Below are 14,328 nucleotides of genomic sequence, written 5' to 3'. Positions count from 1 at the left end.
CTGGTTTGAAGCTCTCTGAAAGACAGTGGGATTAAAACAAGTGTAACTGCCTCGGGATGTGTCTTACATTTATCATCATTAAGGTCAGTCATGATCTTTAATCTTCTCAGATTATTTCAGCAACAACTCACGTGTGTCTACACACCTCCATGTAGTTATCATTTACTGATAATTTATTGCACAATAATATGGCTCTAATCCTGGGTTTTTAGCAATTAAGCGTAAAAACACCTGCAAGAATCAAACTTTCACCTAAAGTGTTAAAATCTAGACATAACTGATTATCTTAAGTCTGCAGGTTGCATCTAGTATTAATGTCCCCTAGCACTATTTTAATATGACCACTCCTGCACAGACTTAGCATTTACTCTTTTGAATAAACACAGGAAAGTTTTGTATGATAATCTCTATAACACTTATATATAACACTCTAATAATTCTGCAGATAACTCCTTTAACTTTTTTTATTTTTAAAAAGGTTTCCAAAACTACATTTTATGTTTATGTTAAACGGCCTAGCAAGCACTTGTTTTAGGATTGGGCCATTAGATATTGAATGCTCTGAAGACCCAGACACAGGAAGCAAAATGTAACATTTTATGCTCAACCCAAAACATTACACTTTTTTAAATGTTGTGAATTAAACTAAATTGCATACACGGAATCATAGATAACATTGTGATAGTAAAATTAGGCGTTTGATGAGAAGAGTTTAAAGTTAAAAATGTATCTTTGAGTAGGTGACATTCATTTCAACGGCTGTCTGTCACACACCGGATGAGCACCCTTCCCTTCCTCCTCTCGGCCGGGTTGGTGTGTCTTCCTTCCGGCTTGCCGAAGAAAGTTGAGGGAGGTTCAGCGGCAACTGGGGCTTTTACATAATGGACAGCCAGGGAAGGAAAGTGGTGGTCTGTGACAATGGGACCGGGGTAAGTTTACCGTCTTTGTTTGTCATGCTGTGAATCCGCGGCTTGCTGTAAACGCCGCCGTTATGTCGAACAATTTGCTGAAACCGGAAGTGGGGCTGTCACCGTCCGAGCTAGCTGGGTGTGTAGCTAGCTAGCCTGTTAGCCAGCTAATTTTCATTCATCCAGACCCTACACAGAAACACCACTTAGAGTGGGTGTAATTATCAGGATAAAAGCTAAGCACAAAACCCGTACTGTGGCTCTCACAACCAATCAACCCCAGAAAATAAGGCCCACGAGACACTGCTCATTTGCTAACAACGGTTACTAAGCTAATGCAGCTAACTAGCTTCCCTGCTAGTTAACTGAATCACTGAACAGCTGGCTGTCTGGTTTAGCTATGCTGTCTGGAAGCTGCGTTGGCCAGTTCAGTGATTTGAGTTGCAAACTGCTGAATTTGCAACTTTAAAACTTCTGTTGTAATATTTTTTTTGCTTTAAAGGATTTTTGTTAAGAGTATTTTTCTGCACCACAGTTGGTTAGGCAGAGCGTTAGTTAGGCCGTGTCAGGTTAATTGAGCAACCACCTTTATGTTTTTCCAGATTAGTCCGGTCTTTTGGCCTTGGAAAGACAACATCAAATACATTTTTTAAACGATTACTTTCGTCCTGAATCTGCATAAACAGGCTGCACACTGCCCAGACAAACGCTGACCAAGTCCAACCCCCACCAACTTTCGGGTCAGTGTGCGCTGACAGACTGTGTTTGTCGGATGGAGTTGTTAAAGTTTGACATGTTCAGTCGGGTTTGGTGGAGTCGTGGAAAGTCGGACCAATGTGCAGTTGGTTTTCGTAATATTCTAAAGACTGCAACTAACTGCCAACTTTAGAATGTTGAGGTAGGTTGTGCATTGTCTGGGCAGATTGACATTTAATTGACTTAAGCAATTTATAGGTGTGTAGTAAGTAACCGCTATTACGAAATATACACATCTGCACTAATGTGGAGACATTTTAGTCTCTTTTGTCACAACCCTGATGGCTGGTGTAAGAGTCCATGAGGCTGATGAATTGTGTTGATTTCAAGCTGCTGTGGTTTGTAGACAAATTGAGTTTCCACCCTATTCAGCATTATAAACTTTGCTGATGTGTGTTTATGTTTAAAAATGTATCATTGCACACATGTAAAGCTGCCTCTTTCAAGTCGTAGGGCCTTCCTTTCTGAACTGTGTCAGCAGTCAAAGAGGATGTTGGCTCAGCATGTTACTGACTAATAAGGCTTTTTTGAGATGTGACTTTTTCAAGAAGAGCGTTGCGTGTAGCCAGAAAATAAACTGCCCTGTGTCAGGGTTGAGTTGAGAAGTCAAGAGGAAGTGAGAAAAGTCTAAACCACAGCTACATAGACTTGATGTACTTAATGTTTCACATCAAAGTTCACTGTATTATCTGACAGTTTAACTTTGTGATGTATAACGGCAAGCAAATGCAGCTGTAAAACAAGTACAAGACAACTCTGAATTGCTTTGTCTACCGTTACATTAATCCTCCACAAAAATGCACAAAAGAAGGCGAACTGGTTCTGTGAGGTGATTAAACAAGTGGCGGCATATTTGAATGACACTTCTGCACGCAGAGCTGCTTTGTCTCACCTGTTATGCGTACAATATTCTTGAAATTCATTTTAGGGACAACACCTGCTGACTTTACAAATGTTTGATACATAAAGTACAAATGCAGAAGAATCTAACATGCATCACAAACACGAACCAACTCAGTTTTTGTGTGTGTATACACTGATTATGCATTGTGATAACAGGCATACATGTTTAAAGTAGAGCACTGCAGAGGAAGGACTTTGAATAAATGTTTAAGCAGCATCACAACTTGCATACATGGGAACATTTGTCAATTAGACCACTTGTTGATATGATATCAGCATTTTATTCAGAGGCGATAAATCATCCAGGGAGAGCTGCAACAATACGTTTAATATTTTGATAATTGATAACTCGTTTTAGTCATTTTTCAGCTTTCTTTGTCATTTATGATATAAAAGTAAAAGGCTTTGGGTTTGACAGAAGAAGCAATTTGTAGATGTATAACATTTGGGCTTTTTTTTTTTTTACATACAGTAGACTCAATAATTAATCACTTGATTGTGGAAAATAATCAGTATGTGTATGTCATGAAATAATATGTAGTTAAAGCACTTGTTTTTAGTTAAATTAATACCCTAGTGCTGAGGTGCAGTCGTTTCCTGGTCTTAAAAACGATCTTCCAGTTCAGTGATGCAGTCCTCTGAGCTCATGTAACTGTTGTAGCTGAGTGCAATGAACAGTGAGGGCCTTGACCTGCTTAGCCTTCATGTCCATGCAGTACTAATAGTGTCTCTGTGGCTGGAAACATTTCTGAAAAACACTATTTAGACAGATCTAACATAGTTCTTAATTACTTCAGAAACATTGTGATGTTGGATTTTTGTCAGCATGCCCCACTCATACTATTATCTTAAGCATTTCCTGATTGGAGGTACATTGTCCAAAAACAGGCTTAAGCATTTAAATGACTGTTTAATAATAATATAATATATGCTTATTTACAGAAAGAAAATGATATTTTTTATTGTTAAAAGTTGTAAATCAATCTTTAAAAAAAACACGAAATAAGGCCGTAGATGCTCATCTTTACACACTGAGGTTTTGCGATTGAAGCGTTGGTGGCTACATGTTTATCTCAGTCCAAAATGCTAAATAAGCCCGCTGCTATCAGCAGGTTAACAGTGACTTTGACTTGCTTGTCCTACACAGTTTTTATCTCATCTGTAATCAAATGCATTTCCTCATCACTTCCTCTGCGACCACTGCTGTGGTTCTCTTGTCTCTCTTTTTGTTTTTTTAGTTCGTCAAGTGCGGCTATGCAGGCTCCAACTTCCCAGAGCACATCTTCCCTGCGCTTGTTGGGAGGCCAATCATCCGCTCGACAGCCAAAGTGGGAAACATTGAGATCAAGGTGAGAACCTGCCCACACGATGTCCCTGGAGTAATTGTTTTGTTTCACTAGAAAGTTGTGACACTCATATGGCATTTCAGTTCTGAAAGCTTATTTAGACATCCTCGTTCTTCAAACTAGACTAATGCCGGGGAAATTCCTGCCAATATGAGCTTTCAGAAGATGCTATAATTTGGGTAAAGATGGTTGATTATACAGCAAAGGACTAAATGTCTGGAATATTCCCACTTTTGTAGCACGAGCCCAATCTCTCTATCTGTCTCTTGTTCTTTTCTTTATTCATCTTTTTATTTAAATATCTACCTTCCTCTTCCTCCATGTTTTGTTCCCCCACGATGAAGTAGAATGCCCAAAAGATGGTAAGTTCAGGTCGGTGTGTGCCTCCTGGTCTTGCCTGCTCCAAGAGTCGTGTCATGTTTTGATCTTAACCGAAAATTAAGCTCTTTTTCTTTGTATTAGATTTTTCTTTGTGTGTTTTCTTCCATCTTTTTAACTTACAAAATATTTCCATTCTCCTTCATCCTACGTGGTTTGATGATTGAAGTGTCGTTAGCCAAACGAGTGGCAGAGAGTCAGAAAGATGTACAGCCCTTACGCACTCCTAATGCACTCCTCTCTGTAGGCTGAAAGTGTTGCAGAAATGGCTGTGATGAATCATGGGCCAGCTGTTATCGATGCAGTGCTAAAAGAGATTTTGGCCTGATTCCATTTTCAGTCTCTGATCTGATGCTTCATCCTGACAGCTACACCTCCCCTAAATCCTGCTGTTATTTTAGGAAATAATTAAACAGTTGGCAGCCAAAAGAACTGAGAATGAAAGATGCCACACAAAAATGTTGTGTATGTAAACGCATCACAGCTTACCTTAATGTAAAGATACCAGGAGCATTTAATTACAGAAATATCCACTTCTAAGCATTTGCAGTAGTACCTGCAAGTACAGAGGAAGTGTCCAGACTCAAGGATGCATGGTAGACAGCTGAAAGTTGGAGACGGAAGCACATCTGTTTTCCTTTTTCCTTTTTTTCTTATTGAGACCACATGGAGGCAAAGCCTTTGACTGGTACTTTGTTTAATGCCAAAGCACACAGGATGAACCCATAAAATGGCTGCCTTCAGTACTCTTTTGATGTCTCCAAATGGAACGTGAGATGCTTGACTGTGTGGCTAACACTGAGCTCTAACCCAGCGGTTGTTTACATTGCGAGGCTGCCTTGCATGCAGCTAGTTGAATGGAGCTATAACAAGTGGTTTACTGGTGCTAGAGGGAAACACAAGTGTTTCCAGGTGTAGGTGCATGGAAAAAATGGCTTGTTGTGCATGCTGGGTAACTGAGTTTACAGAAAAAGCTACTTTCGGCAAGGACATCTGACGGATGACTTGTCTCCAGGACAGTAAAAGCTTAATGACCCAGTAAAACTTATCTTATGAGACCAGCAGACCAAGAGGGCTTTTTAAAATACCCTACAGCAATACTCAGTGGTCATCCCTTCTCTCAGTGACTCTGAGTGATCCAATCAGTTTGCAGTATGGAGGGCTACACTGCAGAGCTTCAAATGTTTATCTCTGTTGACCTTTTTGACCTCTCCCTGCAGGACCTGATGGTGGGGGATGAAGCCAGCGAGCTGCGCTCCATGTTGGAGGTCAACTACCCCATGGAGAACGGCATCGTCAGGAACTGGGACGACATGAAGCACCTGTGGGACTACACCTTTGGCCCAGAGAAGCTCAACATCGAGTCCCGCAACTGCAAGATCCTGCTGACCGAGCCCCCCATGAACCCCACCAAGAACCGCGAAAAGATCATTGAAGTACGCTGAGTTCTTTCTGTTTGTGCAGTCTGGTTTATGCATTTTTATAGAGGTCAAAAGAGTGTTTTTTACTCTGTATTACTTTAAAGGCCCACGTCAAGTCAATCTTACTTGTCAACATAATTATAATGGTGCACTGTAGGCCAGCTACTCATATTTATTGTCTATAACAGGTTCTCGCTAGGCCGACTAATGGTTGGCTGTGTTTGATAGCCTGTGAAAGGTTACAATTAGGAAAAAAAATATTCTTTTTTTTTTTTTTGAAAACAGTGTCTAACAGTTATTACAGGAAATGTATTTAAAGACATTGCAGAAGTCCCCCTTTGTAAAAGGATTGCATCATGTGTAACTTCTGCATTGTGAGATAAAGTTTCCCGCATGTTTTATGGCTTCAGGTGATGTTTGAGACCTACCAGTTTGGAGGAGTCTACATTGCTATTCAAGCCGTGCTGACACTGTATGCCCAAGGTAAGAAGACACACGTTCATCAACACGCAAACACGTTGAAATGTTGGTATTAACTTTCATTACTGCTTAAATATTAAATATGTTCTTTGTGCCAGTAGTAGTAGTAGTAGTAGTAGTAGTAGAATTATTGATTTACTCTCGTGTGTTTGTGTTTTAGGCCTTCTGACCGGTGTGGTGGTGGACTCGGGGGACGGTGTCACACACATCTGTCCCGTGTACGAGGGGTTCAGCCTGCCCCACCTGACAAGACGCCTGGATATTGCAGGCAGGGACATCACCCGCTACCTCATCAAGGTATCCAGTCCATCAGTGTGAGACAGAGTAACAAAGAACACAACAAAAACTAGATATAAACACTACATAAACTCCAGATGTGTTTAATAGAGTCTTGTTCCTGTGGCATGATCTTTGCAAATTGTGAGAAGACATAGCTTTGCCAGGACTATTAGCATGTCAAGGGTTAATATCTGAAAAATAATAATGCTTGTTTCCCATCCCACTGTCCTCTTCCTTCCTTTGCTGGCTGCAGTTGTTGTTGTTGAGGGGTTACGCCTTCAACCACTCGGCAGACTTTGAGACGGTGCGAATGATGAAGGAGAAGCTGTGCTACGTGGGCTACAACATCGAGCAGGAGCAGAAGCTGGCACTTGAGACCACCGTGCTGGTGGAATCATACACGGTAGATACTCCACATGAATCCATTTAGAGTAAATTATTTTTCAAAAGGGAGCAGCATGTACTGTATCATTGCACAGGTTGTTGGTACCGTCACTACATTAAAACCTACAGAGGATGATTAGGAAGTGGCTTTTTTTTCTGTTTCACAAAGCTGCTGCTGAGCTTCATCAGGTGTGCAGATACGTAGGCGGTGTGAAGTCGAGCTTAAAAACAAGTTGCTGCCCTCACATGGGCTTTTGGTGCATTATTCATTCAGTTAAAACAACTGCATCAAAAGCCAATGGATTAAAATGAGAAACTTGATCTAATATAGTCGCTTTCTTTGTAATCAGGGTGGTCCAGCATTTCTAGACACATGCCATTTCTTTCCACAATCCGTCCCAATTATTTCTGCCATGTTTGTTTTACCTTTAAAGTAAATCTGTTAAAGAATTATAAAAAAAAATAACATTTACTATGACAGAAATGGAGAAATGAGCTAAGTTTGGGGATGAAAAGGACAAGGAATGATTTTATTTTTGGATATAACTGTGGAACAACAGAAAATAAACACTGCCTTTACTCATCCATGTTTTTGTTACATAAATTAAGCAGCTGCTTTCAAGGTTTGCCATTTTCACATTAAATAATAACATATTTCCAGCCTTCGGGGGATTCTAGTTCTTGTTTAGTTTACTTTTTATGCACTCCACATGCATACACGTTTCACATTTCTGCTTAAAATAGCATAGTCAAAAAAGACTCCTCCCAAAGGATTTGTTATTCAAAAGTGGCAGTATTCTGAAGTAATCAAAACTAATGGGGGAAACTAAATCTGTTTCTGCGCTGAGTTAAGTAGACGACCACATGCCTGTTGTTGGCTCTGCTGGCTGCTTGAGGACAGGGCAGTGCTGCTGACTAGCTGTTTTCTCTGGGACTCAAACATATGGGGGTGCAGCGCTCCCCCACCAGGCTTGCTTTTCTTTCCAAGGCCCTTTTTCCCCGCAGAGGGAACCACAGAATCTAAAAGCAGGTCCTGAAGTCTGTGTTCCTGCACGCCTTAGCGAGCACATGTTGTGTCTCGGAGCTCACTGACCATGAGTGTTTGGGTTAGTGTAGGCAACTGTGCGTGTGTAGGTGTGTGAACATGTAAGCGCAAGTATCGCTTTGCGTGCAGGAGTGTGCCGAAACAAGGAGGGCAATGTAACTGTGGCCGAAAGGGCCCTGAACTGTGCGTTACATCATTTCCTGTGCAGCCACTCTGCGGCGGTGGCTGGGCTCCGCTTCCTACCGCTGCCCTCGGCTGAATGAAGCCTTTTTATAGTCACACACACACTCACTCTGCTCAGTTTGGACCGTGCACTCTCTGGGCTTTAACATTATCAGAGCCTTGTAGGACTTTATTGTCAAACTGCAGTAAACAAAAATGTTTATTGAGACATTTCTTTTCATACATTGCAAATAACCATTGAGCGGTATCAGTCTCAATTCAAGATATATGACTCTCTTTTGAGTCATACATTAAATCCTACCTCTTCAGTGGTGTCACATGTTCTTCTTTCCTTCTCTTTCATCTCCTGCCTCCCACACATGTCCAGCTGCCAGATGGTCGTGTGATCAAGGTGGGAGGAGAGCGCTTTGAGGCCCCGGAGGCTCTGTTCCAGCCCCACCTCATCAACGTGGAGGGCGTCGGAGTGGCCGAGCTCCTCTTCAACACCATCCAGGCGGCCGACATAGACACCAGGTGAGGCTGAGTGTTTCAGCTTGAGCACAGATTAATACACAACATTAACAAGCACACGCACAGATTTGCAGAAGGGTTGTTTCTGGCCAGCCGAGCTTCCACTGACGCAATGTAAGGTTTTAGACATCAAACAAAACATTCCTTGTGCTGTATGGAAAGAATGAAAATTGATCCCCGGGTATGCAAAAGAGTGGAAACATCCAAGAAACCGTACGCTTGGAAATGTAGTCCGTCATCATATATTCCTTGTTGTTGTTTGTACAATTCATTGAAAGACTGTAATCTGCATGTCTTAACAGTAAATTCATTTGTGGATGGAAAATTGTGCCTTTTGGGTAGGACACTGGAAACATTACTTCCATGATTCACATTCTTTCTCTCTCTTCCCGTCATCAGGCCTGAGTTCTACAAACACATCGTGCTGTCAGGAGGCTCCACCATGTACCCGGGCCTGCCGTCCCGGCTGGAGAGGGAACTCAAGCAGCTGTACCTGGAGCGTGTGCTCAAGGGAGATGTGGACAAGCTTTCGGTGAGATATCAACCCTTAACTTTACAGCTCTTCTTCTGACTCTGTGACTCCTAGCTAAAACTTTTATAGCACAACTTTGAAAACAGGTTATACATCATTAATTTTAGCTCAAGTTTGAACTTGATTAATGTCAGTTGCACTGTGACCGATATATTCTTATAAAAAAGGAGTCTCTTGAACGTTCAGATGAGCCATAGTCTGGCCTTGCTGCCCCGGGCCTCTCTGAATGGTGTGAATTAGTATTTCCAGCTGATTCTCAGGGTTGTTTAAGTTGGGCTGGGCAGGGTTTCCCACATGTGAGAGAGCACTGAAGGACCAGAAAAGGAACATATTTGAGTCAGTGTGTAAACAGTGAGACACCTGACAGTATCTCCTTTGTCCTGATGAGGTTAAATCCTACACTCACTGTAAAATACATTCAACACATTGAGTTTAGGTGCAGTTATAAGTTGAAACATCTGTCTCGTACACATCTGGAAGGTTTAGGATCAAAAGATTATTGTTGTGATGTGTGTGCAGACCACCACCAGGTGGTGCTAGAGGTTAAAAGACATTGATTCAAATGAAACCGAGCACTTTAATAACGTTACATGAGGGCTTCACTTTTCAGTGATACATTTTTGTTTTGGAAACTATCACTACATAAAATTTCCAAGACAGTGTCCCAAAGACACAGATGATTTTACAAAGAGCTATTTTGTAAACAAAGGTCTACAGATGACTCATAAGTATAAAAGCAGTCCATTATGAGCTTTGCTTTTCTGCCTAAAACTCCTGAGCAGACCTGTCGCCTGAAAGATGGCAGCAGATGTATCCAAAGATCCATGAAACCTTTCAAACCTGTCCAGTTTCTTTCTTATCCAAATGATAGTCCTTTTGACCCTCCAAACACTCTGGCTGAATAAATCGCCTCCATTTGTAGCTTGTATCTTTTAGCTATTTGTTTGTTTACTGCAACTATGTTTATTCAGCTCACCATGTGAGCAACTAACAGAAACTGTGTCCTTCACCCTTTTTGGTGAAAATATGAGCGTTAGTAGCATAGCGATCATACAGAGAGAAAGCAGAGACAGAGAATAGTTTCACCGTTAGAGTAGTTTTATCTGACGTGAATTGAAGCCAAATTTCAAGCTGATTAAGAGCGGAGTATTCCTTTAAATCTGCACTAAGAAATATTTTTACATTAACAAAGGGTCAGATGGCTGAATGAAGCGAAATGTGTCGCTTGTAAGGAAAAATGAAGAATGATCCCCTGACTGCAGTCCCTCTCAGGTGTTCACAGCCTTAAGTTCATTCTTTAGGCTTAAGTCCCAACATGATTCTGTATTGGTTGATCCTCGCTGCTTTCATCTGCAGCAGGGAGCTTTATTCAGATATTTACCTCAGGAGATATAGGAGACCAAGACTGAACTAAGAGTCGATGAAAATATGACTCTGTCTCTGGTTGATGTTATAATGTGAAACTGTTTGCTAGCATTATATTAACTTTTTATGGTGATAATACTTTACGTCAATATTGTGTTTACAGCCCCATGTGACCAAAATGATCTAATGTTCACACAGTGTGTCCCTTAAATTCAGTGTCAAAATGCTACATATGCTTTTAATGTCTTCTACAAAGGATCCAGTATCCAGCATCAGTATGATAATGTTAACATGTGTAGCCTTCATTGGCTTTTCTCTTTCAAACAGTTCAGTTATGATGTAAATTTTGGTTAAAATTCTAAATGATCTAAAGTAATCAAGTATGAGTATGGATAAGAATATTAAATAGATTCTTTACACATGTACTTTCATTAAATTACTGAGTAATAGAGTATTCATAACACATTACAACTGACGTTGTTGTAAAACGATACATAAACAATAACTTTGTCCAACATGCCCCTCTCCTCAGAGGCCGCTCTGAGCTGGGTAGCTCTGCAATCTGAGGTGTGAGCTGTGTATCTGTAGGAGAGCAAGTTTATGTTAAAGCTCCTGTGAGGAGTTTTTCGCTGGTAATGAAACAGACTGAAATTAATTCTGATGACTCTATATGACCTACAAAAGCAAACCAGACCATCAGCGACAAGATTGATTATTTCTATATAGTTATTTTTAATGTTTGAAACCGCTGGCGATTACCTGCACGCTGCCTTTGTTTACATTTTCCAGGGCAAAAATTTAAAGTGAGCGATACATATGACTGTTAAAGAAAGCAGGATGAGACTTTTTGTTAAAAACCACCACTTAAACATGTACAGGACAAAATCAGCAAAGAGAGAAGAGGTACGGCTTTGTCCACAGGGGGCGCCAAAATCAACACAAACCTTAAGTTCCTCACAGCAGCTTTAAATAGCCTTCACACGAAAGTTACTCTAATACCTGCTGGTTGCCATTCTGCCTGTCGTGTTACGTCCAGCTATGTAAAAAAATAATTAATACAATTATTATTATGATATGTATTGTAATATAGAACCTGGTCAATTATTGATAATATTTATACAATTGAATGTGATTGCTCCAACTGAAAGTATAAATCCCTCCAGCCGTTTGATTTGTATAATATGTAGTTGTTCACATAAAAATGAGAGTTTTCTTGGCAGCAGTTGCAAATTTTGATTTGCATGTACAAACAAGGGCGGGTTATCGTCCTTAGAAGCGTTTAATTCTGTTTCCTCAAAAAACAGCCGTAGAGGGAAAACGAAAGTCCTACATTTCAGTTATTTCTTTTGTGCTCGCTTGCTTGCAGACCAGAGGTGTTTGTTATAAAAGGTTTTTTGTGCGTGTAGCAGGATGTTTAATCACATTTCTTATAAAGTTTTATTAGTCATCATCGGATCTATAAAAGACTCAAAACACCAAGCTACAGCCCTCACCTGTTGTTTTTTAATACTTGCAAATTTCGGCTAGTTTCATTGTGAAACAGGTAATAAATTGCCTTTTTTGTGGAATGAAAACGTCTAAAATATAACCTGATGAACTCTTAGGAAACACAAGGTTAAGGGTCATACTTTGATGCAAACCTCCAGGTGTTCTGTGCAAAATAGAGTTCCACTTTTTACATACACATTAAGAACTTTATGAACTATCATATCCTAGCCTTTGACTGCAGGACATTTTAGCGTTTCACAAAGCCCTCTAATGCGTCTCTTTGTCCCTTTGTTTTGACAGAAATTTAAGATCCGGATCGAGGATCCTCCCAGGCGAAAGCACATGGTGTTCCTGGGCGGAGCCGTGCTGGCCGACATCATGAAGGACAAGGACAACTTCTGGCTGACCCGGGAGGAGTACCAGGAGAAGGGAGTCCGCGTGCTGGAAAAACTCGGAGTCACCGTCAGATAAAGCCCTGAACGGACAGACCACACAGACACAACACACATACACGGCATACACACATTTCCCCCTCGCCCACATCGCAGAGTATATATCTATTTATCCCTCTTCTTCCCTCTCTCTCTTTCAGGCTCTTGATTCTCCTCAAACATCAGAGGGAATCGAGCCGCCACCTCCCTGCTCTCCTCCTCTCTCTCTCCTCTCTTCTCCCCTGGTTTGGGATTGGCTCACACTTTCTCTTGCAAGCCCCCGAGAACCAATTCCATCTACGCACTGAGGCCCCTTACCTTACTTAGACTAGGAAATGAAGGGTTAACGTTGCCCTGCTGACGTATTTTGGAGTCTGATTTTCATTGTGTGCCGCTGGTTTTAACCTGCTCATAGGTTTTGTTGTGGATAAGTTTTGGCAGGTGAATCTATCAGCTACTGCAGTGAAAAGCTTCCTCCCTTGATTAAACCTCTGGAGGGGAAAAATTGATGCAAAGTTTCTAAGCAACTCGTAAACGACTGTAAAATCACAATCAGGGTCCACAAACAAACAGCCACGGGCCGCTTTCAGCATCTGTTCCAGGTGAGCGAGAACTGATCACATTTTTATGTCGGTTTTTATAAACGATATCATGACTTTTCTTTTCTGGGAGAGGGATGACTTTTTTTGTTCTGCTTTTCCCTTTTGTTGTTGGATGTATGATTTATATCTTTAAATTTATTTCTTTAACTTTTTTTCATTGACTTTTTCTCTTGTGTTGCTGTGCACTACTACCATCGTAAACGAGGAGTGTATCGTGGTAACAGAAGTTCCTCCATATTTTTATGAAGAATTGACGGTTAATAAAGGGACAAATGCACAGAGGAAAAGAGCTTGACAGCGGGTGTGTGTGACGGTACTTTGGAGCGTGCGGGTGGTGAGACAATGATGGGATGTGGGTGGGGAAGGGTGGGAGTGATACTGTTTGTTCCTCGTGCGACAGCCTCGCCTCTGCCTCCTCTCTCGGCGTAAATCTTAAGATGAGTGAATGGGTGCGATATTACAGACTGTCGTGTCCCTTCAGATCCGCCGGAGCTCGGAGGCAGTCGCAGGTTGACGAAGGATTAAATCTGGGCGCAGCAGAGCAAAACTGGGGAAATAAAACTGTATTTTATTGACGCTGAAACGCTGTCGAGATCATGTTAAAGTTCTCCAGTGTTTCACTCCCAACGGTTGACTTAATGATTTCTGGAGGCACTTCTATTTTGAGTATGATAAATGTGTATATTTTTTTTTTCCTTCTTTCCATGAACGCCTATCCAGTGCCAAGTGCAGTTAATGTTAACTGGATCTCATGTTTTATTGTCTTTCTTTTTGTCACTGTTTTTATTTCCTGTGTTGTTCATAGCATAACTGCCTAACGCTGATTTAAATAAAGAAAAGTGATTTATAAAGATCGTGGTGTGGTAGGTTCTCTTTTTTGGGGGTCATTTAAATAGCAATGTGTAAAATCTGTAACCGCTGCAAATAATGAACAAAAATTAATATCAAATGTTTTACACCAAATTAAGGATTTAGAAAACCTGCCTTTTAACAGTGTAGTTCACAGTAGGGCTGTAGCCAACAATTATTTGAATCATTTATTTCTAAACTAATTGTTTCAATGTTTAGTAAAGAATATACAAAAAGTGAAGGGGTGAAATGTGTAAACTGCTATGTCCTTACTTGATCCCGTATGACCAGTGGTTTATGGTGGCTATGCTAGCTAATGTTAGCTAACTTGATCGCTTTTACTGTTTAACCCACATTACCGTGTTAATTTGCTGCCTTAATGACTGTTCTCTTGCAGTGTTACACTCTGTATAAGCATCACTGTACTGGCACTTATGGTAATGTGACTGTTATTCAGAAAAACTTGTT

General features: G+C 40.9%; 1 protein-coding gene across 1 annotated transcript; it reads left to right on the top strand.

The window, feature by feature from the left end:
- The first annotated feature begins 820 nt into the window (after nt 1-820).
- Nucleotides 821-13,865, top strand: LOC138588268 (actin-related protein 2-B-like). Its single transcript, XM_069658269.1, has 9 exons — nt 821-929; nt 3,806-3,916; nt 5,512-5,727; nt 6,123-6,195; nt 6,353-6,489; nt 6,725-6,874; nt 8,451-8,596; nt 8,993-9,125; nt 12,279-13,865. The coding sequence occupies exons 1-9, from the start codon at nt 882-884 to the stop codon at nt 12,447-12,449; spliced, it is 1,185 nt and encodes a 394-aa protein (XP_069514370.1). The 5' UTR covers nt 821-881; the 3' UTR covers nt 12,450-13,865.
- Nucleotides 13,866-14,328: the final 463 nt, after the last annotated feature.

This window comes from Semicossyphus pulcher, unplaced genomic scaffold (genome assembly GCF_022749685.1).
Source record: "Semicossyphus pulcher isolate SPU_LCO1_2020_fin unplaced genomic scaffold, fSemPul1.0.p SCAF_12, whole genome shotgun sequence".
Lineage (NCBI taxonomy): Eukaryota > Metazoa > Chordata > Actinopteri > Labriformes > Labridae > Semicossyphus > Semicossyphus pulcher.
Note: the sequence above shows the minus strand (reverse complement) of the source record. Positions and strands in the feature narration are given on the sequence as shown.